A 23,683-nucleotide genomic window follows, 5' to 3' on the forward strand; every position below is an offset into this window, starting at 1 on the left:
TGGTGATAATTTTGCCATGTTTCTATTTTAATGGTATTAATATCTGCTTTTTCTCTAGTTTCATTGCTTAGATCTTTGAGGATTTTATATACATTAGGTCTTTTGAGCATACAGTCTCTCTCTCTAATTTTGTTACAAAATTGTTTCATCTGTTTCTGTTTATCCTCCTGCATGCTGCTTTTGCTATTGCTTTTTTTCTGCTGTATTCGATTTTTGATTCTATTGTTTTTAGGTTGAGCCAGTTTTTATATGCTTTTTTCTTTTCTTCAATAATGCATTTAATTTCATCATCCCAGTCCCTAAGGCTTCTTTTTCTTTGTTCCTAAACTTTCTTTTGCAGCTTTTGTCATTATGGTTTTTAGGTTTGACCATTCTTCTTCTATGTTCTGATTTTGTTTTATACTTGTCATCCAGTTCTTTATTCTTTTTTGGTACAAGTCTTTAATACTACTGTCATCCAAAAGTCTAACTTTGAAAGATTCAAAATTTCTATTTTCCTTATGCTTTCTTTGTTGTTTTCCATCTTGGTTCCCATTTTACTTTTCCAACTAAAAGGTAATGATCTGATTCTGTTTCAGATCCTCTGTATATTATATCTATTATCATTTCTGACATTTTGATATTGCTGATTATGTAATCAATAATGCTTCTTTTATCTCTGGCTTCCCAGCTGTATCTGTCTTTATGTTTGAAGAAGGTGTTCATTATTTTAAGGTTATTGCTTATAGTAAAATCTCTTAATCTATTTCCATTTTTATTACAGTTAAGTTCTCCGATAGGGCCTATGTTTGGTTCATATGGTTTATTGCCAATTCTTGCGTTGAGATCTCCTATTACCAAAATAAGACAAATTAAATAATATTAAATAAGACCAATCCTTAGGATTGGTCTTATTTAATATGTTCTGCAGTTGGATATAGAAGTTTTCTGAGTCCCCCACTTTTCCTTCTTTAGGTGCATAAGTTCCAATTACTGTCATATAGCCTCTGTCTATTTTAATTCTCATTTCTATTATTCTATCGCTCCAAAAGTTGCAATGGATTATATTGTTTCTAAGTGATTTATGTAGAAAGATCATTACACTAGATTTAGCTCTCTCTCTCTCTTCTGCTACCCCACTGTATATATAGATATAATTTTCAGTTTCGTCTGTTCCTCTCTGCTTTTTTTTAGATTCTGTAATTACTGCTATTTTTACATTTCTTTCTTCTAGTGCTTGGTCCAGTTCTATGATTTTGTGGTGGATACTTCTCACATTCCAGGTGGCTATATTCCAATAGGTGTATTTCTGCTTTTTTTTTTTTTTTTTTTGGTAATTTTCTTCTCGAATCCTTATTCCAAGCCGGTTTCGTTACCAAAAAAGTCTGTCCGTTTACTATCTTCATGAGTCTTTTTAGTGGGTTAAAATTTTGACTGAGAGGGTTACTGGCCATCTGCAGTCTAGCTTGGTGATGGGGCTGCCATCTTGAGGCCTTCAAGCTTGCCTTAAGTGGTAGGAGAGATTTTTAAAGAGAAGACATAGATATAGAGACCTTTTGAGAATGAGTTTTCATAGCTCTTCATTTCTGTCAGTAAAATAGTATCATCTTTTAATTCTTCCAGTCCTTCTTCTTCTGCTATTCTCAAATGTTCAAAAGTGTATAAATCAGGCAAGCAGGGAGATAGCAAACTTCAATATCTGACTCTTTTACCAGTACTAACATACTCAGTATTTCCAAATTCTGTTCTCACACTAACTTTTTATCCAATACAGAGATTTCTCAGGAGTAAAAATAAATGCTCAGAAAAGAAACATATGACCACAATAAAAAGAATAAGCTATTTCATTAAATGAAAATTAATAGATACTTCATTTTGAGTATCACAAAACACTTTGAGCGTATTAAAACTAAAAAAACACTGGCAAAATTCAAATACAGGAGATTTATAACAATATGATTGTTATTTTTGTACATGCAAAACACTGGTACTAAATTTAGAACTATAACATTATCAGGAATTGGAAACCATTCACAAAACTTTGGGAATGGATAGTAGTCCATCAATGTGAATTAAGATTTGGTTGACATAAGGCTTCAGAGTTATCTTTAGACAGAACACAGCAGTATTACATTGTGTTGTTAGTTTGTTCTTTGACTGTTTAAACAGTGTGCTTTTACAGAAAAATAACTAAATTTTCATAGAGAGTATGTTGCCATTCACCCCATTTCCAGTTTTTGTAACAGGAATGCAAGAGCCACTGTTAAAAATATTGATGGCAATTTCCCTTTACTGTAGTGGATCATTTAGTGTTATGTCTGAACATAACATTAATCACGAAGTTCAAAACAGCATGCTTTAAGCAATTCAGTTCATTCAGTCCTGGAATACAAACTTGATAAATTTCAGCATGCCTTGGAGTTCCTATTGCAACTGTTTGGAGGGTGCTAAATAAAGATGATTTATATCTATGCAATTACAAGACATAAGGAGGAACCTAAAGGCAGAGTGAATTTTTGTTGTTAGCCATTTGCAAATCCTGATGTGTACAGGTGCACGTTTTCACTTGCGAATAGCATCTTTATACACCAGTCAACAGGATGTAGGTTTGAATCCCACTTGGTCATGGATGTTTGTGAATGTCTTTAGATGGCAGATGATTTTCTCCACCAGGTGTGAGACCACTACCCTACCTACTGAAGACCTGAAGTGACTTCAAAAAGTTTCATATTTGGTTTCCAAAGCAAGGTTTCTGACTTATACCTATAGGTATGATATAGGAAATGGCTTCAAGGGAGATATGCAGTTGTTTGCTGATGATGCAAAGCTGGGTAGTGCAATAAAAAATCAAGCTGACGTTGAGAGTTTGCAGGATGATTTAAATAAGCTGGCAAAATGAGCAAAAGGTAATGGATGTCAGTTCAATGTGGAAAAGTGTAAAGTTATGCATTTAGGGATTAAAAGATTACCAGCTATGTACTACATTGATGGAATGATACTCCAAGAGATTGATGAGACTAGGGACTTGGGGGTGTTGGTGGATAGGGAGATGTAAGTTCAGGGACACATTGCTAAGGTGTCCAAGATTGCACATAGGATTACTTGGTTATTGAGGAACACACACTAACATCCAGAGATAAAGAGATTATTATTCCCCTTTATAAAATAAGGCATTGATACTTCCACATCTGGATTACTGTGCTCAGGTCTGGTCACCTAGATTTCTTGTAGATGGGGAGGTTGTGGAGAGGGTTCAGAGGAGAGTGACTAAGTTGGTGAGTGATGTAAAAAATGCTCCCTACATTGATAGATTGAGAGTTTGTGGATTGCAGAGGTTGGTTGATAGGCAGAGATGAGGGGATATCATAGAAGCATTTAAATTACTAAAAGGTTTTTATAAGATTGATGCAGGGGAAATGTTTCAGCTGTGTGATAGTGATGGAAGAACAAGAGGTCATCCCTGGGAATTAAGGAAAAGTGTGGTTAATAAGGGTGTGAGATCAAGGTTTTTTGCCTGGAGGGTGGTGAATAAGTGGAATGCATTGTCTGACTCAGTTGTGAATTCTTCGTCTGTAAATGAATTCAAGAAGAGATATGATAGATATTTTGATAGTTTGGGTCTCATGCGATGAGTCTACTGACTCCATGGAGATACCCATAATAATAATAATAATTATTATATCTTTTCCTATCTGCAGCTCTAAAAACTGTATGCAGGCTTTCAACCTCTCATAGATGGGGCTGACAAAAAATAATAATACTTACTTGAGATGGAAAGAATACCTATAATCAGAAGTTATGGATTAGTGAAAATCCTCATGCAATAGTTGAAATGAATGTCCAGCAATGGTATGGCATGAACTTGTTAGGAATCAATTAAATGAACCACACATGTTCAACAATTGAAACAACTGTCAGCTAGATCTCCTAACCTTAAAACTACTAGCACTTTAGATTACTGTTTCAGAAGGGAGATTACAGAAGGCATTCAAGTATGAGTAAAAGGAGAACAACAAGGATGCACTGGATGCAAAATTTTGAAAGCTGTAGACTACATTGAAATTACCACCAAAAGGTCCACACGGTTAGCCTAGTGGCTTTGCAACCATATGCCTGGGGAAGGAGTGTCCTGGGTTTGATTCCCGTCGGCGACATGAGGAGCTTAAGGATCTTCCTCAGCCATAGCCAAGTTAGCCGGTCTTGGGTGTGGACAGCAGGGTCCCCCCCCCCCCAGTTTATCTGGGGTTTTTCATCCTGCAAGCAGGCAAACCGGCCCCATGAACACACACAAATCTACAGCCATAATACTTAATCCCCATGGGAGGGGGCTCAACTCGCCCCAATAGGGACGGGGAGTAAAGGGAGAAAACTCCATATGAATAAATAAATAACCACCAACAAAAGAAAACAAGGCCAGCATTATATCACAATGCACAGAAATGTCTAAGTAGACTAACACAGTTGACTTTTTTTTTCTTTTTTTTTTTTAATAAATTACTTGAATAGTCAACTCTTGCAGTTTGGTAGATTCCTTCTGAGGCAATCTCTTCTTGATTCTGGTTTTGATTTCTATAACCTCAAATTATTTATTACACTTAATGGTAAAATTATTTTTGAGGTTTCTTACATCGCAATAAATAACCTCTGCGAAAATAATTTTATAGATCAAATAAGTTTTTAGAATGACCAGCAAGGACAGTTATCTGGTCCTGACTCATGTAATGATAATTAAACAGAAGCTAATGCCAAAAATAAGTAAAACAATATATCTAATAATAAATCAAAGTGAATCTTCTTTCCTTCATAGTTAAACAGCATTCATTATGGTAAATTATGAAGACAACTACCATGTTGGAGTAATAACTATCTTGATTTATATTAATTACTCTAACATGGTTGATATCTGCATGATTTACCATGATGAAATTATAAAGTGACACGACTCACATCAATGAAAAGAAGTATCCTGTAATGCTTTATAGATAACAGCCATCCGTTTACTATGTAGTCACTGGCCACACTTTAATGCAATTGTAATTGCAAAATATTTATTACACAGAAATAATAACTAATGCAATTTTAAGCATACAGTCTAAAATTGCATTATACAATATGTGGAAACAAATGGGCATCTTTAGGCAGTGTAACTATAATGAAAGAATTGCAGGAGTAAAAATGTAGTCCCTAGCACACCAAATCCAAATCTATTATTATTATTTTTTTTTAGAAAATCTGAAAGAAAAAGTGTGTTAAGCAAGGAGTAATTTCCATTTAAGGACCCCTGAGATAAATAAATCTGAGGCACCTTTATCCCCCAAGGCAATGGTTTGCTGCTTTACCATGGTTTTGCCAATGGTGCTAAGGAAATCCTCACAAAGAAATAAATACAGCATCTGTGCACCATTTACAAAAACCTGATGAATACATATTAAGTTATCTATTATAACAATGAGCAACTACTAAAACACATTATCATTTCATTAGCACATATGAAAAGACTATGGTTGAAGAACGAAAACAGAATATCACATTTAAATGACAAAATTCCCCAAAATACAAAATGTAAGAAAAATCTTCATAAAAATAACACCTCTACAATTCTTAATATGTGTCACTATACTTTACAAAACACACAATCATCTCTCTTCTTCATTACAAAATTTGATACATGATTTCTGATAAGCTGAAGTTATATCAGTCTACTCTTCCATGCTGTCATGGCTACTATACCAAAGTAGCAGACAAATAAAAATTATTTTGCTTTATTTAATAGATAAAACACAATGTTTTATCATATCTGTCACTACTATGGTGCATTCAATTAATTAATTTAGCAAAATTTTGCTACATGTGTTAGTTTGCTACTATTGAAGAATGACAACATGAAAAAGAACAGATTCCTTAAAAGTATAACATCTCATACTAAACTTAATAGAATGGTTGAAATTCATTTGATAACATGTCATATCAAATTTTGCTATATCGATTAATTAGTAATTAATGAAAATACATATAAAAATTGGCTGAAAACAGTATGCTAATAGTTTAGATTTCTAACTTAAAATACAATAAGAGAAATTATGATCATTCTACTTATAAAAAGGTTGAAAACCTCTAGTACAGTAATACTGTAGATATAAGTTAGGTAATCCAAAAGACTGATATGGTCTTTTTCAATATACTGACCAACAACAACCACCAAGACAATGATCAGTCATCCAAAAAGTGAATAAAGGGCAAACCAGTGTCACTGCAGAAAAGTGATGCTAAAAGAGATGTATGTAATTATAGAATTTGCAGTTGTCGTAAAGGTATTGGTTAGGAATAGAATACTGACACTCAGCACAGGTTTGTAAAAGCTGTCATGTTTTAGCAATCTACTTGCTGAAAAAGTGAAGAATGTGTTTAATAAGGGAGATTCATACATGGTAATATTTTTGGACTTTTCAAAGCATTTGAGAGATTAAAACACAAGAAGCTAATGTTCAAATTATAACAGATTAATCAGATGGATAGGAGACTGGCTGTCCAAAAGATACCAGTAAGTTATATGGGAAGCAATATCCCAGAAAAGATGGTAATCAGTGACAAGAATTTTATGTAGTTATGCTGGCATAAAGCCTATTTAAATCTCTCCTCAGGAAGATTTAAACTTATTTTAAATTTTAAATGTTAAATCATATTTTAAATGTTAACTCACAAGTATAAAGCTGGATACTGCTCAAGCAGGCAGACTAAATCAGTATTGTAATCAGTATTACTCACAACAATCCAGACATAATCATAAGAAAATAAAACCTACTGTATACTATGCAAAAACTTCTATGGCTAACATACATGTAGACAGGCTTAAACATTGGTAGTTGCATGGGTGTACCATCCAGGTGGTACACCCATGCAAAATGTGAGAAATGAGGGAGATGAATTGGAGGTGCTTACATTACAGATGTAATGTAAGCACCTCTTTAAGCTTTAGATGACATATCAGCCCATTGACTACAAAAACTGGCAGCTCCTCTGAGCCAGCTGTTTAAGTTTCAGTTCCAGGAAACTGTCAGGAGGTGAAGAAAGAAGGCAACATAGTTCAAGTGCATAAGGAATGCTCCAAGACGCAGTTAGCAAACTGTAGATCTCAGAAGTGGTAGTTTAAAAGTATTGGAGAAGTTGGTAAAAGGAAAAATTCAAGATTGGGTGGACAGGAACATGATTTCTATTGGGTGTCAACATGATTTTGTGAAGGTAGGTTTTGTCTTAGTAATCTGCTGAAGTTTTTTTTTTATAATAAAGTGACAAGCTGAATAAAGGAAATGGCTACATACCGATATGCTGAACTTTACAAAGGCATTTCACAGGATACTACATAGAATTCTAATTGGATCATGAAGCAGATGATTTGGATAAGAGGATGGGTGACAGACATAACAAACAGTAGTATACGGGAGAAATGAATCCGGGAGAAGGTGGTTGACTGGGGGGTGCTGTTTAATTTGTACATCAGTGATATAAGAAAATGATTTAAGGTGAAATATTCAGTTGCTTGCTGATGATGATGCAAAGCTAAAAAGAGCAATAGTTAATATTGATACAGAGATCCTAGAGGATGACTTAAAAAGACTGGTAGTATGGGCAAAGAAAAATGTTTTTTTTCTTTGAGCAAATATAAGGCCATATTTATCACTTTAGGATTAAAAAAAAAAAATCACAAACTGCATACTACATTGATAGAAACAAAGTACAAAAAATTGAAGTCGGGGTGTTTGGGGACAACTATGGGCAGGAAGTTGAAGTTTAGAGAATATACTGCAAAGGTGGGTGAAACAGCATATCCAATCACATGGTTGTTGACAAGACTGGTTGGTAAGGTTAAAGAGGTTGTTATTCCTCTTAGACATCTGGACTACTGTGTGCAGATTTAGTTGTCTGGATCCAATGAGAATGAGGTGGACGGGTACTAGAGGTGAGTGACAAAGATTGTGAGATTGTGGCAGGTCTAGCTACATTTAAAAACAACACAGTTTGAGAAGCAACATACTACATGATGATACATTATATGTCTTCATTTAGTCATGAAATAAAATTTTTTATTTCTCAATTTTCAGCTTCATTACCTTCACATAAACTGCAACCGAAGGTATTCATGTCACAAAACAGTTACTAATTTGCTTAACATTTATACTACATGTACGTCCATAAAAAAAACACCTGCTACATATGACTACATATTATCTAATAAAAAATATATAACTAGAATGAGAATTTCAAGCACCTCGATTTTAGATTAAGATCATGAAAAGTAAGAATACTCTAACAGGATCTATATCCTTAATGCCATATGAGCAGACTTTACTAATAAATAAAGGATATCACTGTGACAGACAGCAAAATGAAAATAACTTCTGATTATCTTAAATTCTGAATTTTTCATTTACAAGCTCAGGAGTTGAAAATTAGAAAATGAATATGCGAAACTGAATAAACTTTATGTACTATACTAATTAGCTACAAAAAAGAAGTGCAGAGTTTGAAATATACTGTGGGGAAAGCCAGTTTCCAGTGCATATAAAGATCAGTCTCTAATAAAGACAAAAACTAAAACAAAAAGATTTAATTAGTTTGTCAAGTACAAAGTAAGTGATCATTATGGAGGACTTCAACTACAAAGATATAAACTGGGCAAAAGAGATAGCATACAGCAATAAATGAACCGAATTTTGGATTTCTTCAGCGACAACTGTCTTAGGTACCGTGTAGTAGAAGGAACATAAGGATCAAGCATTTTGGATTTGGTCATAGCATCAGAGGATCTGATTGTGACTGAAATGTTATACTTGCCCCCATTAGTGAAAATGACCATGTAGTCAACTTGGAGGATAAATAGGCAATATCAAAACAGACAGAATTTATGTGGAATTATAAGGCAGACAACTATCATAAACTTAGAAACCAGCTTGCAGCAGTGCAATGGTTGAAAGAATTTGAAGGAAGAGTGCATGGGAGATATTTAAGAAAACGTTGACAGCAATGGTAGATTGTATACCTCTAGTAAGAAAGATAAAGTCATTTGAAGTCAAATGGATAAAAAGAAAGTAAAAGGGGGAATTAAAGATGAAAACAAGATTACGGAAGACATATAAAGAGAGAAGCAGGGAGAACAGTTGCATGAGGAATATAGGGCTCGGGCTAGGAAAGTGACTAGTATTGTAAGGAGAGAAAAATTAGAATATGAGAGACTAGCATTGCAATCCAAGGAGAATCCCAAGGAGTTTTTTCACTATATCCCAAGTAGGAGGAAAAATAATAGTGGACGAATTACCCTGCTGGATGGAAATGAGAATCAGGTGGCCAAAGCAGTGAGGTGTTTGAAGTGAAGGAAGATGTATTCTGAATACCACATACACTAAATGTTAATAAGACAGGGGACCTACATGGAATCAGTGGTGTAGCTAGAGCTTTTGCCACCTGGGGCGATCCCTGAACTTGCCATCCCTCTCAATACACACCAAAAATATTACAAAAAGTCAAAACAACGTTGGGAAAAGAAATTAAAACACTATGTTTCTATTTATTTTAGTTGTAAGCATAATTGTTGAAAACTAATTATTAAGTAATAAAATTACTAAGTTAACATTAATAGAAGAATCGTCGAAAAATAAAATTGTGTCCACATGAAAAGTGCTGCCCGGGGCAGACTGCCCCCCTCCTAGCTATGCCACTGCATGGAATTTCACGTGGTTTACAGGAAATTGCCATGGAAATGACTGTGCCATTAGCTGGGAAGTTTAATGAAAGTCTTGCAATGGGACAGATTCCTGGAGAATGAAAGGAGAGTAAGATAGTACACCATTGCATAAAGGTGGCAGTAGAATGCAGGTATCAAACTATAGGCTCGTTTGTATTTTTTTTCTGTAGTTTTAAAATTTTGGAGAAATTGGTAAGAGTTCATATACAGAATTGGGTATATGAGGGCAATATTATTTATGCATTGATTTGTTAAAGGCATTCTTGTTTTAGTAATCTGGTAACTTTTCCAATAAAAAAACAAGTACAATGGATAAGGCATACACTATCATTTTTTTTTTTTTTTTTTGGATTTTTCAAATGCATTTGACAGGGTGCCATATGACAAGTTGTTTTAAATTGCAACATATGGATTAGTGGATTGGCTCTCTGGTAGATATGAGAGTTGTAAATGGGGGAGCAGTATCAGTATACACCAAATTCTGCTACCTGCATGTCCTCATAATTAACATTGTACAGTCCTATATCATTTTTCTTATCTCTCTGCACCCTCTCCAAGGTTACTTCATCCCCCTTCAAATCCCAGTGATTAGATCTGAGCACAGAAATCCAGATGTGGTTCTGGATTTCTGTGATTCTGATCAAAGCTTTATACAATGGGAATGCACTTTTATCTCTTGCAATCAACATCCTCCTCAACATTTCAGCAATTCTGAGGTGTCATCACAACCTTTGCAATATGTCCTCAAAACTTCAAATTTCTATCCACAATCAACCCAAGATCCCCAGCTTCCTCCACCTCTTCCAGTATAATGCCACCAAGTGAGTACGAATTATCCCGTCTATGGATCCCAAATTTTAAAACATTACATTTAGTTGCATTAAACTGATGTCCCCATTCATTTGCCTGCCCACTCTTCCAGCTTATTCAAATCTTTTTGAAGAGCCAAAACATCAGCACTATTACTAATAACTTTCCCAAGCATCTGCAAACAACTGAACATCTCCCTGACAATATCATTGACATAAAGATTGAAAAGCGATGGCCCCAATACTGAACCCTGTGGAACTCAGTATTGGGACCACTGCTGATGAAATAACTATGAAAAAGTTGGAACATGTTTATTGAACACAGAAATATCTCCAAAATTTGTTTATGCTTTAAAAGATCAAGATGTTAATTACAATTTTGATGCAGCAAGAGTATAAACTGGTTCTCAGATGTCAATGCTGAAGAAGAAGTATTACTTTAATAGAAGTGAATCTAAAAACATATATAAGGGAATATGCAACAGTAAATTACAAAATAATGGTTTTTGATTCATTAAATGAATAGCTTTTTTTGTCATACGATAACAAACATCTACAAAATAAACTGACAAAAAATAATGGAATTAATTCAATACCTTGTCCTTATTTCATAAGAACAGATAAGAGAAATATTTATTCTTATTTCATTATTATTATTTCCTACATTTTCCAGTATATATCAGAAAACACTTCAATATAGCTTCCTCAGCCTCCAAAAAAAAACTTGGTGTCTTTTCACCATTCATTCATACATAGTTTACTGCAAACCAACTAAACTTCTTTCTTTTCTCCACTTTTATTCAATTCCTTTGAAACTGCCTTACTTACTTACCAGTGTTTCCAAAGGAATATAACTTACAGTTATTCAGAAGGAATAAACCATGCCCATACATAGTATTAATGTGTTACAAGTTCTGCAGCATTTTCAAAGATGGAAATTTAAGGTAGGATTTTTCAAAGATGGAAAGGAAAATTTAAAGAATTATTTTGAAATTATGATTAATTCATTAAAAACTTATATTTATGACTAAGTTTTCTGAAATTTTATATACTGCCTCAAAGGTACACAAATGTTATAACTAGAATAAAACTTCTAGAATTTTTTTTGTCACTTCATTTACTAGAAACATGGATCTGAATATCCATAATCTAATCAAAGATACATGCTACCACTATTATACATATATATATCATCTTCAGTTTTCATTTTTCAGTTAACCTTGTACTCATATCTAACAACCACAACTGTAACCATATAGGAAATAATACTGCTGCTGCTGCCCCAAAACTCCAGTTGCTGAATAAATACCAGTCCTCAATACCAAACAGAAGCACTTTCTTGTGGCCAGCATAGGATCTTGAGAAATGCTCACTAATACTTGCTGAACTATCCAAGATATATGACTGGATGATTACTGTTATATAAACAAGGATAAATGGATTCAGTAGAAGCAAAAGCAAATGATGAATCCAAACAAACAATTTCAATATTCTGGAATATGTGATGCTTGTTGTTGTTGTTACTGCCACTGGCACATACATAGAAGCTAGTACTGTTGCCATGGAAATGTTGATAAGAGATAAAGTGTACAAAAATGCACCAAGTTCTAACAGAGTTACACACATATAAGTTTTCCACTCGAGAAAAGTCTGTACAGCTGTCCAGAATGTAAACAGCAAGAGACACAGTACTAGCATTAATACAATACCAAAATATATAGATTCCTCCACTCCAAGTGAAAATGACTTTCCTAAATAGTCTAATTTTGGAGGTGAAAAAAATATCAGCCATCCACACATATGAGAAACTACCACTAGAAAAAGTGCTGACCACAGATCAGGGCTATCATCAGTAATGCTTTCCAGTACAGATGATTTATTCTTATCACTCGCTGCATCAGGAACATTCTGCAAGGAGAGATATAAACATAGTGCTTTGATTAAAACAGGTGCTGCAATCATGCAAAATGGTGGCATGTACAGCCCAATGGAGACATAACGGCGTGTGGAAGGAAGAAGATAAAAGAAAAATGATTGATGAAAACGTTCTAATAGGTTATTTAAACTACGAAATATCCCTTCTAATACCCAACCCATCTGATTAAAGGGAACAGTTGGAGACCCTCTACCTCCTGTATTTCCTTGTAAAGTTATAGCTTGAATTGCATAACGATGAAAGAGCCCATGACCTGCAGAAGGGAGCCCTGTGGCTTGAGTAGATAGCATAGACAATGCAGTAATAAAGCTGTGTAACCAACCTTTCAATGTATGTGGATCTAGTGGATTTCCACGAGAATGAAAAGTAGTAGGTACTGACTCTCGGGTACACAGCTCAATGGCCAGATTAAAAAGGTCTAAGTTTGGAAGTTGACCATTCAAACCTTCAACTTTGATATCAAAATGAGAAATTTTTTCTCCTTTAATTTCAATGTTGATAGCTGCTTGAATTGCTCCACTCCTACTTCTCAAATAACCGCTATCTAATATACCAGGTGATATAAGGGTATTATGATAGGCATCTAACCATGCCTGAAAACCAACCATTTCATGTTCTGTGATCAGGAAAATAACGTCTTTGCTCCAGTATGTTTGACGTCTAAAAGCTTGAGCTAATGATAACATTAAAGCTATTCCAGGCAAGGTAGTACCATGAAGATTATCTAGATTGCGATACGGTGATGATAAAACTAACGCTTCAGTACTAGAAGCTTTAGGGGCTCTGAGTATTGCATATAAATTTTTACCATGGTGTTCTGGTTTCGTACCAAATGGATAATGTAGAGTGAAATTGTGCAAGTAGACATCAAGTCCCTGTTGACGAAATTGAGCCTGCAACCAGGCATATGGTATGCCAGGGTGATTTCTAGCCTCTTCTTTTAAACTTTCCAGAAGACGATTAGCTACATTACCAAGGGAAAATTCTCTTTGTACAAATCCAGGAAGAAGGGCATTTTCGGAAAAGTAAGTCCTGTTATTAAATGGTTCCCACGCCAGTAGGCAAAACCAAATGAGTCCGCCAAAAAACGATAAGACACAAAGTTTATTTCCGTGTGAAAGCAAAACTGCACGAAGCTTTCCACGCCTTTTACTATTTGTAAGAAATCCCATTTTCGTTTTCTTCGGGCGGTAAAAATACCGAATTTATATATAACACAACTATTACACACTAATTCATTACATCACACAATCGGACGCCACTGCCGTCGCCATGCCACCACAATTATCCTTGTTTCAGCATCAAACCTAAGAATTTAAAAAGAGGGGAGAGTTTCTTAGATTTTGGGAATTTTTTTTTTCCCGTTTAAGTTGAATTCGGGTCTATCAAAAATAACAAAATACTGAAATATTTCATAAAATAAAATAATCCTTATAAAACAGTAAGTGAATGGCTTACTTCAAAACACTAAAAAAAAATAAATAAACTGTGCTGTGCTTGGAAATGGTTTACTTTTTTTTTTTTTTTTTTGGTTACCATCATAAAATGATCAGTTACCATATGGTAACCGTTATTATCTATGATTATCGTAGTCATTTGATATTTTTTGTATAATTAATAGTTCAGTAACATAACATAACTATCATTTGTTATAATATGTGTACGTAAATATCAGCTAGCGCCTTTTATTCCCTTATTACGATTAACATTTCTGACATAAAGGGTGAAGCAAAATTTGTTTTGTCACAGTGAGGGGAAAAATTTATGAGCCAATTGATCGCCCTGAGCGGGCTTGAAGAATAAACATCAGAATTGGAGTTTAAGATGGCTTTTGGTCTTTTATGTTTGAAGTAATCTGTTGCTTCGTAATTTGCAGCTAGTTGAACTAATTTGTTGGATGTACAGATGCTTTTGACAATAACTTTGTTGCTATAGTTTGCAGGAAAGTGTAAATATAAGGGACATCTGTGTCCCCGATGGAGTTGCACATTTCTCATGAACCATGGAGCGTTTAAGATCATTCGTAGATATTTATTTTGCACACGTTGTAACTTGAGAATATTAGTATCAGCGGTATGGCTCCAAGCCGGAGAAGCGTAAGTGAGTATAGGACGAACCATCAGTTTGTAGACAAGTAATTTGATTCTGGTATTTAGCTTACTGTTCCTGTTGTTAGAGGATAGAGTTGAGCAATGGCTTTTGATGTCTTTACACAGAGAGCTTCCATGTGACAGCTGAAAGTTAGCCTTCTCCAGTAGTACACCAAGATATTTGACTTCTGTTTGCCATGGGATTTTTGTGTTAAACAGGAAGATGTCCCCTCTAGGAGGCATCCGTCTTATGGTAAACAGCATGGGTATACTCTTCTGGGGGATTCATTTGCTGTCTTCATTTGGCGAACCATTTTTCAACCAGTAGTAGGTTTTCTTGCAGTTTTTTGATGGCAAGATAACAAAATATTAGCCAGATCTCTGTAGAGATCTGGCTAATATTGCTGTATCATCGGTGTAAAGAGCCATGGTAGATGACAATGGATTATGCTGTATATCACACCTCGTGGGACTCCAGCCAAGATAAGTTTCTGTGCTGATACTGCACCGTTGATCTTGATTTGCATACGCCTGTCAAAGAAAAAAAGTATGATTTAATTAGGTGAACCATTTCCAATGGTATTCCAGTTGAGATCAGTTTATGCAGTAATCCGAAATGCCAAATTTTATCAAATGCACTGGCTATGTCAAGGAAAAACAGCTCAAGTGTATTGATGCCAATGGTATCCCAAGGAGATGTATTCGACTAGTCTATGTATCTGTTGTGTGGCTATGGAATTGACAAAACCCAAACTGCTCTTTAGGAAGAATGTTTAACTTGTGTATGGAGGCTTGGAGTTAGGTAAGAATAACTTTCTCTGCAAATTTGAGAAGAGGCTGATTGTCCTATAATTTTGAGGCAGGTGCAGGTCTTTTCCAGTCTTATGGATTGGAATTATATCTGCCACTTTCCAGCAGGAAGGGAAACATTTGAAACGGAGGATAGAATTAATTAAGTTGGTCAGATATACAATAGCTACGAGGCAGCAGCTTGTTGGTGATGCGATCAGGTCCAGGAGCCTTTTTGTTTTTTTTAATTTCTTGATTATATCATATATTTCTGCTGGTGATCTGGGTGCAATTTGATTAGAGCAGGTTACAGAAGATTTTAATGAACACCTGACATATCGATGGATCTTGTAGATGTCATTGAAGTCTAGATGTTCATATAAGGGTTTACATTGCTTGTCTAAATTTTCTACTATTGCTTCAGCTTTATCTGCATCAGTGTGGATGATGCTCAGATCTATTAGGAGAGGTGGGAAGAAATTTGTTTTGTATTTGTTTTTGATCATTCTGATTAGATTCCAAATGCAGTGATTGTTAGGAGAGATAGAAGTCAATCTTTCTTTACAAAGTTGACTTCTGTGTGCTTTAAGGGAATCTCTCACTTCAGAATTGAGCTTATTCAGGATTCGTTTGTCTTGTGGTGTGTGGGTATTGTGAAACCTTTTTCTATCCTTATTTTTTTCCTTGATCAGGTTCATGATATCTTCTGGCAAGTGTTTGGGCCTGAGGGCGGTTGTGAAAGTAGTGACTGCTGTAAAGGCTGTGTTAATTTTTTGAGTTAGGTCTTTAACAAGTGTTTCAATTTCTTCTTTGGATTTTATAAGCAGAACAGGACCAATATATTGGAGCACTTTGATCAATCTTTCCCATGATATGAATGTGTGTGTGTGTGTGTGTGTGTGTGTGTGTGTGTGTGTGTGTGTGTGTGTGTGTGTGTGTGTGTGTGTGTGTGTGTGTGTGTGTGTGTGTGTGTGTGTGTGTGTGTGTGTGTGTGTGTGTGTGTGTGTGTGTGTGTGTGTCGGGGGGGGGGATTAGAGACATTTTGTCTTGGTTTCCCAACTGTAGCAGTATTGGATTGTGATCGTATTAAAGATCATTTAGTGTCATTAAACTGTACTGGAGTCTCACATTCTGCAGTATGACTATGTCCAAGACATCCACCATACCATATGTATTATGATGGGTAGGTACAGTGAGACCTGCCACAACCGCATTGTTGGATCCTGTATAATTAGCAACTATGTGGCCGTTTTTATTGGTAATTCGACTGTTCCAGGCGGGATGCTTGGCGTTTAAGTCACCGGCAATGATGACAGGCTCTCTAATGCCCAAGGTGGCGTCCAAATCCGAGGACAGTAATGATTTTAATGGAGGATTGTATGCTGCATAAATTTTTAGTCTACAATCCGAGCTCGTGAGCACCTCTACACCTCTAACCGCAAAATTAATAGTAGGTAGGTGGGATATTTACAGGGTGATGACTAAAGTAATTCTTGATTAAAATGGCAGTGCCGCCGCCTCTATGGGTCAGCCTGTCAGTCTGCACAGATGATATACTCTAATTTTGGGGTTGTCTGATGATCTCATATGTGTTTCACTTATCAAAACTACATCAGGCTGATATCGTTGAGTGAACTCTTGGAGCTCCAAGACCTTATTTCTGAGGCCGTTCGCGTTCCACGCGATAATCTGCAGGAGTCCGAATGTAGTTTATTCCTGTTCATGAATGAGCGCTGTCAGGATGTATTGTGTATCCTTTAGGAATCTTTTAGTAGTAGTGGATAGTGTAGGGTTGGATCTGCTGAATCCTAGTAGCATATTTGCCAGAGAAGAGCAGATGATAGCTCTCAGGTTTGTGTGTGGTACTAGCTGAACCTGTTCATGAGTTATCTGTTTACAACGGACTGCATCCGCATATGTCCTTGTCTGTCGTTGCTGACTTGTTCTTTTAAAGGCTTTTGACTGTGGCAGATGGGCTTCTGACAATTTTTACTGGTCTTTGAGCGACTGTGAAGCTGAGACCTCTGATGTGGATCTACTGGGGGGAGGAAGAGTGTCTGTCTGTCTCCGATCTTCTGTTTTTTTTTTTTGCGAGTTTTGAATGCATCTCCTGTAGTTGGCTGTGTGTGTGTGTGTGTGTGTGTGTGTGTGGGCCACGGCAGTTGGCACATTTAGCTGGGGTGGTTTTTGGATTTGTGCAGATATTGGTTGGGTAACTGTCCCCACATTTTAGACATTTAAACTCGGCCTTACACATTTTCTAGGCATGGCCAAATTTTTGACATCTGTGGCACTCACCTGTTGAAGCCATTTCCATAAGTGTTCTCGGCTGATTATCAGTCCGCAGATGAACGTCAGGTCATATATATGTTTGTAAGCTTGACTGATCTTAACTAATACTAGTGACATCAGAGTCTTGTCATTTTTAGTGATTCTGCTGACCTTGATGGGTGGTAGGTCCTGCTGGTGTAGATCAGCAGCCACTTCTTGTGTGGATACATCTTCTGACACTCCTCTGAGCACTAGCTTCAGATTTTTCTCTGAACCAAGTGAGAAGGTGTGATACTGAATGCCTATGGAATTCATTTCTTCTGAGAGTTTTCATTAGCCCATCACTGTGGTGGGCTGAATCTTGATGCCCTCAGTGAAATTTTTTGCGTAGTTATAAGAGATCTGTAGATTGACATGGTAGCCATTAGAGACATCCATCTTTGTTTTTCGCGCAGTATAATCGGAGGTATCTTTTCTCTAGTGGAGGCAGAGGAGTCTGAAATGGGACCATCTTCTTCCATTCCAATCTCTTTTGGTGGTTCGGAGGCCGCAGTTTTGCACTTCATGCACGGACCTCTGTGAAGTCTGAGGGCATGGAGATCACCAAGTTCCGTCTCTCATCTACGGGAGCATTGTCGTCGTCATCCCCGAACATAGAGTATAAATTAACTTCAAATTTTTTAAGAATCTTTTTCAGTATATTTATGACTAGTCCTCTGTCCAGTGACTCTACTAGGGTGTCAGCATCAGCCCCACTCTTACCGAGAAAACGAGGTGCAAAAGCACTGTTTAAGATCGTTGGTCCTTAAGTCCATAGATGCCCCATAGACCTAATCAGTGTTCTACCCGCAAAGAGAATCTCAGCTGCAAAACCAAGCGTTGGAAAAACGCTTGACGTAATAGCAATTTTTAGTTTTATAGTACCCTAATAAAATGGGAAAAGAAGTATCAAGAACTCACTTAGGCACAGAGTGAAAACCTACCTCCATAAAATACCATACATCCACCACTGGTCTTCACAGCGGGTGGGGCCTATACGGTAATCATACAACCACATCTGTATTACTGTGCTCAGGTCTGGTCACCTTTGTTTCTTGGGGAATGATAAAGTGGTGCAGAGAATCTAGAAGACTTTAAGTAACTTAAAGGATGTCATGGGGTTAATACAAAGGAAATATTTCAGCACTTGGGCAGAGGAGGAAGAACAAGAGGCCATCCCTGGAAGTTGGCTAAGGATGTGGTTAGCAAGAAAGAACATGAGAACTAGAATTTTCACTAGGAGAGTGGCGGATGGATGGAATGGGTTGCCTGAGTCAGTTGTGAGTGCTTGTATGTTAATGGCTTCAAGGAGAGGTACGATAAATATTGTAATAATAGAATGGATCTCCCACGATGCGTGTTAGCACTCCATGGTGGTATCCGTGTAATATAATAATAATAATAATAATAATAATAATAATAATAATAATAATAATAATAATAATCCTATATATATTAGGCATGCAGAATAGCTGTTCTCCCATTACGGTTTACTCAAAAATCATACTTATCAGGTTTAATAGCATGTAAGCAGTCATAGTACAATTTACAGTTTCGATTCAACTACAGATATATTTACTCTTATGGACAAGTATGTGAAAAGTGATCGCAGATGTCATATCTGTTTTGTGAGATATCACGTAATACTCCATCTAATGACATTTTGCAGGATTCTGGTTTCACCTTTGGCCATCAAGACAACTTTTCTAGTAGGTATAATAGATGTAATAGCTCATAATACGCGGCGTAGGTACAGTGTAATAACCATGTTAAAGAAAAAGTACTTTCTTTATATAACTCTAGTATAAGAAAGAACAGTACCCTTAATGTTACAACAAACTAACGTTATTATTACCGTCATCATTAGTTCGCCCCACCGTTTGTAGATCTCTCCTTGGCATTTTGCCAAGAATAGTCGATTCATGCTGAAGGGGGGAAAGACATGAAGGATGTATGAATTGGTCGCCATCATGAGAAATCACGTGCTTTCTTGTCTGTCGCTGTACTAGTACTAGCTTGATTTTTGTTGTCGCTTTTTTTTTTGCATTATTTTATTATAATTATTATTAATTTGTATGATGGATCCAGTACAGTCAACAAGTTCTGTTGTTAAACGTGGTAGCCTCAAAGCGCCAGAGTAAAGAAAACCATCGAAACCGTAGCTTTGAATGATTTTGATGTAGACGTTATAAGAACTATTCACGAATTTTACGTGGTCGAGAAAAGAGTGCCAACTCTTCCGAAATTGATTCCTGTGCTTAAAGAAAAAAAAAATAATAATAATTTTCCTTGGAAAAGAGAAACTTTAAGGAAAATACTTCTTGAAGTCGGATTTTGTTTTGAAAAGTCCCAGAATAAAAGGAAACTTATCATGGAGCGGAGTGCATTGTTTTATCTAGAAAGCAGCATTTGAGAGCAATAAGACGTTTCAGGGAGGAGAAAAAAACCGATTGTGTATCTAGATGAAACTTTGATAATAATTTAACTTATGGAAAATGTTGGCAGTCTAAAGAAGAATGTGGAGTGCTACAAACAGGAAATGCCTCACGGCGCATAATAATTTTGTGTGCGCGTGGAGAAATGTTTTTTTTTTTACCGAATTCAAACTTACTATACGAAGCCAATTCAACTAGTGGAGATTACCATGGGCAAATGAATTCTACTATCTTCGAAAAGTGGGCAGAAGAAAAACTGATTCCAAACCTTCCTAAAAATGCTGTTATTATAATTAATAACGCTTCATATCACTCTATTCGATTAAACAAAGTTCCAAATTGGTCTAATAAGAAGCAAGTTCTTATGGATTGGCTCTCTGCAAATAACATTTCTCATTCCCCAGATATGCGAAAAATTAAATTGCTTAATTTGGTCAAAAGAAACTCGCCCACAACTAAACTATTTAAATTCGACACGATGCTCAAAGAGCATGGATTTCTAGCTTTGAGGCTACCACCATATCATTGCGATATTAATGCTTTTGAGTATGTTTGGGCAGAAGTGAAAAGTTTCATTCGGCATCGCAACGTAACTGGAGATATTGACATGTCGAAAGTTTTTACGTTTTCAGAACAGGCGATTGAAAGTTTGAAACTGGGGAAAATATGGCTCTCATGTCACCTCATTGGAAAATATGTATTGCGACAGAGACGGAATTATCGAAGAATTATGCGAACCTTTGGTGATCAGTTTAAGTGAAAGTGATGGCGATTCGGACACCGATTCAGATGACTCTGAAGATTAAAAGGATTAGATAATGGTATTTTTTTCCAACATTTTTTTTTGCATGGGTTTGTTAAAAGAGTCACAAGTCATAAATAATTAATCGGTTTAGGACATTAAGGTGTCTCAGTTCTCTCAACTGTAAGTTTAGAATATCTAAGTTCATTTGAAAAAATTCTGTTTTTCTGTATAATTATTTTTATTTTATAGAAAACTTTCTTAAAAAAAAGTTAGTTAAATTTTTGTTTTATGCTATACCTTTTTTAATTTTGTTAATACTCTACGTACATTTTTCCAACTGTTACACGAGCAAAATAGTTACACTTTAAAAACTACAATGTTCATAAAAGAAAAGCTTCTTAAATTTCCCGACCTCTAATAATAAACAAACTCATCCCAGAAGACAGATTGATTACTCTATTATCGGAATGGATTCTCCTTTTTCTGACATGCGCAGAAGTGTCGAGGGATCTCTAATCGGTGGGCGAACTATATCCATCTGTGAACCTTGTCAATTCAGTGGAGTGGAGTCCATTGAGTTTTTGTATGCATAACTAATTACTCCGACAATGCATTCCATTCATGTGCTACTCAGTACCCAAATCTAATCGCCAATGAAAGGATCATTGCTGATGGCTGCACTTTTCTCAGTTTCTTTTCATTCCTTTTTTGTTTCAACTATAAAAAGTTTCTTTCTTTATTTATCTTTGATGTAACTCTCTCTCTCTCTCTCTCTCTCTCTCTCTCTCTCTCTCTCTCTCTCTCTCTCTCTCTCTCCTCATTATAATTAATATTCGATCATTCATTTCAATATTAATTTAGTTAACCAACTATGCACCGTTTCTAAATCATTACATCTTATCAGAGCATGCGTACTTCTGTTGGTATCAATAATGTATTTCCATTTAACAGGCTACCAAGCAATATACAGATATAATTATACTGGCGTCATATAGTAAGTTGCTTCGGCCGTAATTCCAGAACAACAACATTCCCATCAAAGTATATATAAAAAAATTCCTTACAAAAAATAATAATAAATAAATAAATAAATAAATAAATAAAAGACTAATAACCATCTTATATAAATCTGTCTATATTATGAAATTTGCCATCAGCATGATCATCAGATTCCTGATATGTATCATCATAGGTGTACCGGATATTATTATAGTACTACATGACAATTTTACCTCATCACTAACTTTCTACCAAAAGTTTCCTTATAAATGCGAGCAACATAAAACAAGTAATCTGTTATCTGTTGCTAACTTCCTTAAAACAAATTTCCATCAAATTAATCTGTTATCTGTCAGGAGCCCGACATTGAGATCATATATTTCGGCCTTCTAAGGCATTCTTCTCGAATCGTTCCACCTAGATCTTGGTTTTCCCTCTAGGTATTTTTTCCTGTCATCCTGGCAAAAAAAAAAAAAAAAAAAAAAAAAAAACGACGTACGTTGCACCCTTCAATTGGAAAAGGCCTAAGTTCGATTCTTCATGACAGGAGGAATCTTTATATAAAATTTTTGAATTGAAGTTGAGTTAGCCAATCTCATACAGAGGTAGCAGGGTTTTTCTCCCGGAAACTCGGGTTTTTCATCCTGCATACAGACAAATCGGCCTTTAGGACGCACAATTTACAAACAAAAAATACTGGAGGTGGTAAGCGGCAGATGGCGTTGGCAGGGGTGTAGTCCTAAAAGAAATAGTGCCAGGGCTCTACCTTGGAAACAAAAATCCAGAGCATGAAGTGCGCCATTATTATTATTATTATTATTATTATTATTATTATTATTATTATTATTATTATTATTATTATTGCGATGGCCATTCGGCTGAAAAAAAATGACAAGACCGGCAAGCGGCTATATTTTGACCGAAAGCTGGAAATGAATTATAAGTCTCATTATTATAATTCTTATAATTTATTATAATGAATTTAAAAATGTTGATAGTTTTAAAAAAGTACCAAGGCGTCTCTCAGGCACGCTCTGGCTCGACTACACCCCTGGGCGTTGGTGTATATATGATGGAGACAAAGAGATGTGGAATGGGTGCCCTCCTCGATGAGTTTTTGGACTCCTTGGTGGTGTCACAAAATAATAACAATAACTTGTTTTGCTAAACTCCACTCTCCCATTCTGTTCAAGTGACCATACCACCTGATGTTGGCTCCTTTCACTCCTCCTAAATGCTAACAATATCCCATTCCTTCCTAATGTCCTTGTTGTTACTATAACGATGCTGTTTGTGCTGGATATTCATTCCTGTAATGAATCTCGCTCTCAGAACTCTCGTATTTGAAGTTTTGAGTCTTTGAAGAAGAATTTTATCAAAAGCTGTTTAAGTAAGTGGCACTAGGTAAGAAAGATGATTTTAGGTGGATTATTGTTCCATCTCACTGTTTGGCAAGGACTTCTCGAAATTTTTGCATCCTTCCATCTCAAGGGTAGCCCTCATCGAGTTGTTTCCTTAATCATTGATTTCATATTTCCAACCAGTCCTCTGTCTTCCATTCGATCTTTTCAGATCTCTACAGAAATTCAAACTATAGTAATTGTTGTCCGTTCATCCTTATCTATGCAACATGGCTAGCCCATTTCCATGTTTATTGTTAGGCTTTGTAAACAACATTAACAATATTTGTGATCTGTTTAATGTCAACATTGATTACCCTTCGTCTTCTTTTAATTCCAATATATCTTTCCATTGCTCTTTGACGAATTCTAAGTTTCTGTTTTTTTTTTCGTCACACGGCGTTTTGCAACAATGAAATCCACAAGCTTCATGTTAAGAAAAAAAAAAGAAC

At 35.8% G+C, this 23,683-nt stretch overlaps 1 protein-coding gene across 1 annotated transcript; it reads right to left on the minus strand.

The window, feature by feature from the left end:
- Nucleotides 1-11,720: 11,720 nt before the first annotated feature.
- GAA1 (glycosylphosphatidylinositol anchor attachment 1) lies at nucleotides 11,721-13,635 on the minus strand. The gene has a single exon (XM_090395000.1). It carries the CDS (start codon nucleotides 13,633-13,635, stop codon nucleotides 11,731-11,733), a length of 1,905 nt encoding a protein of 634 aa, XP_090251126.1. The 3' UTR covers nucleotides 11,721-11,730.
- Between the last annotated feature and the right edge of the window lie 10,048 nt (nucleotides 13,636-23,683).

The sequence above is a fragment of the Typopeltis vanoorti genome, chromosome 6, assembly GCF_054136105.1.
Source record: "Typopeltis vanoorti isolate ZY-2024b chromosome 6, IOZ_Tvanoo_1.0, whole genome shotgun sequence".
Taxonomy (NCBI): Eukaryota; Metazoa; Arthropoda; class Arachnida; order Uropygi; family Thelyphonidae; genus Typopeltis; species Typopeltis vanoorti.

What these genes read in the sequence shown, in the direction of transcription:
- GAA1 (XM_090395000.1), bottom strand. Translation starts at nt 13,635, where the DNA reads ATGGGATTTCTTACAAATAGTAAAAGGCGTGGAAAGCTTCGTGCAGTT.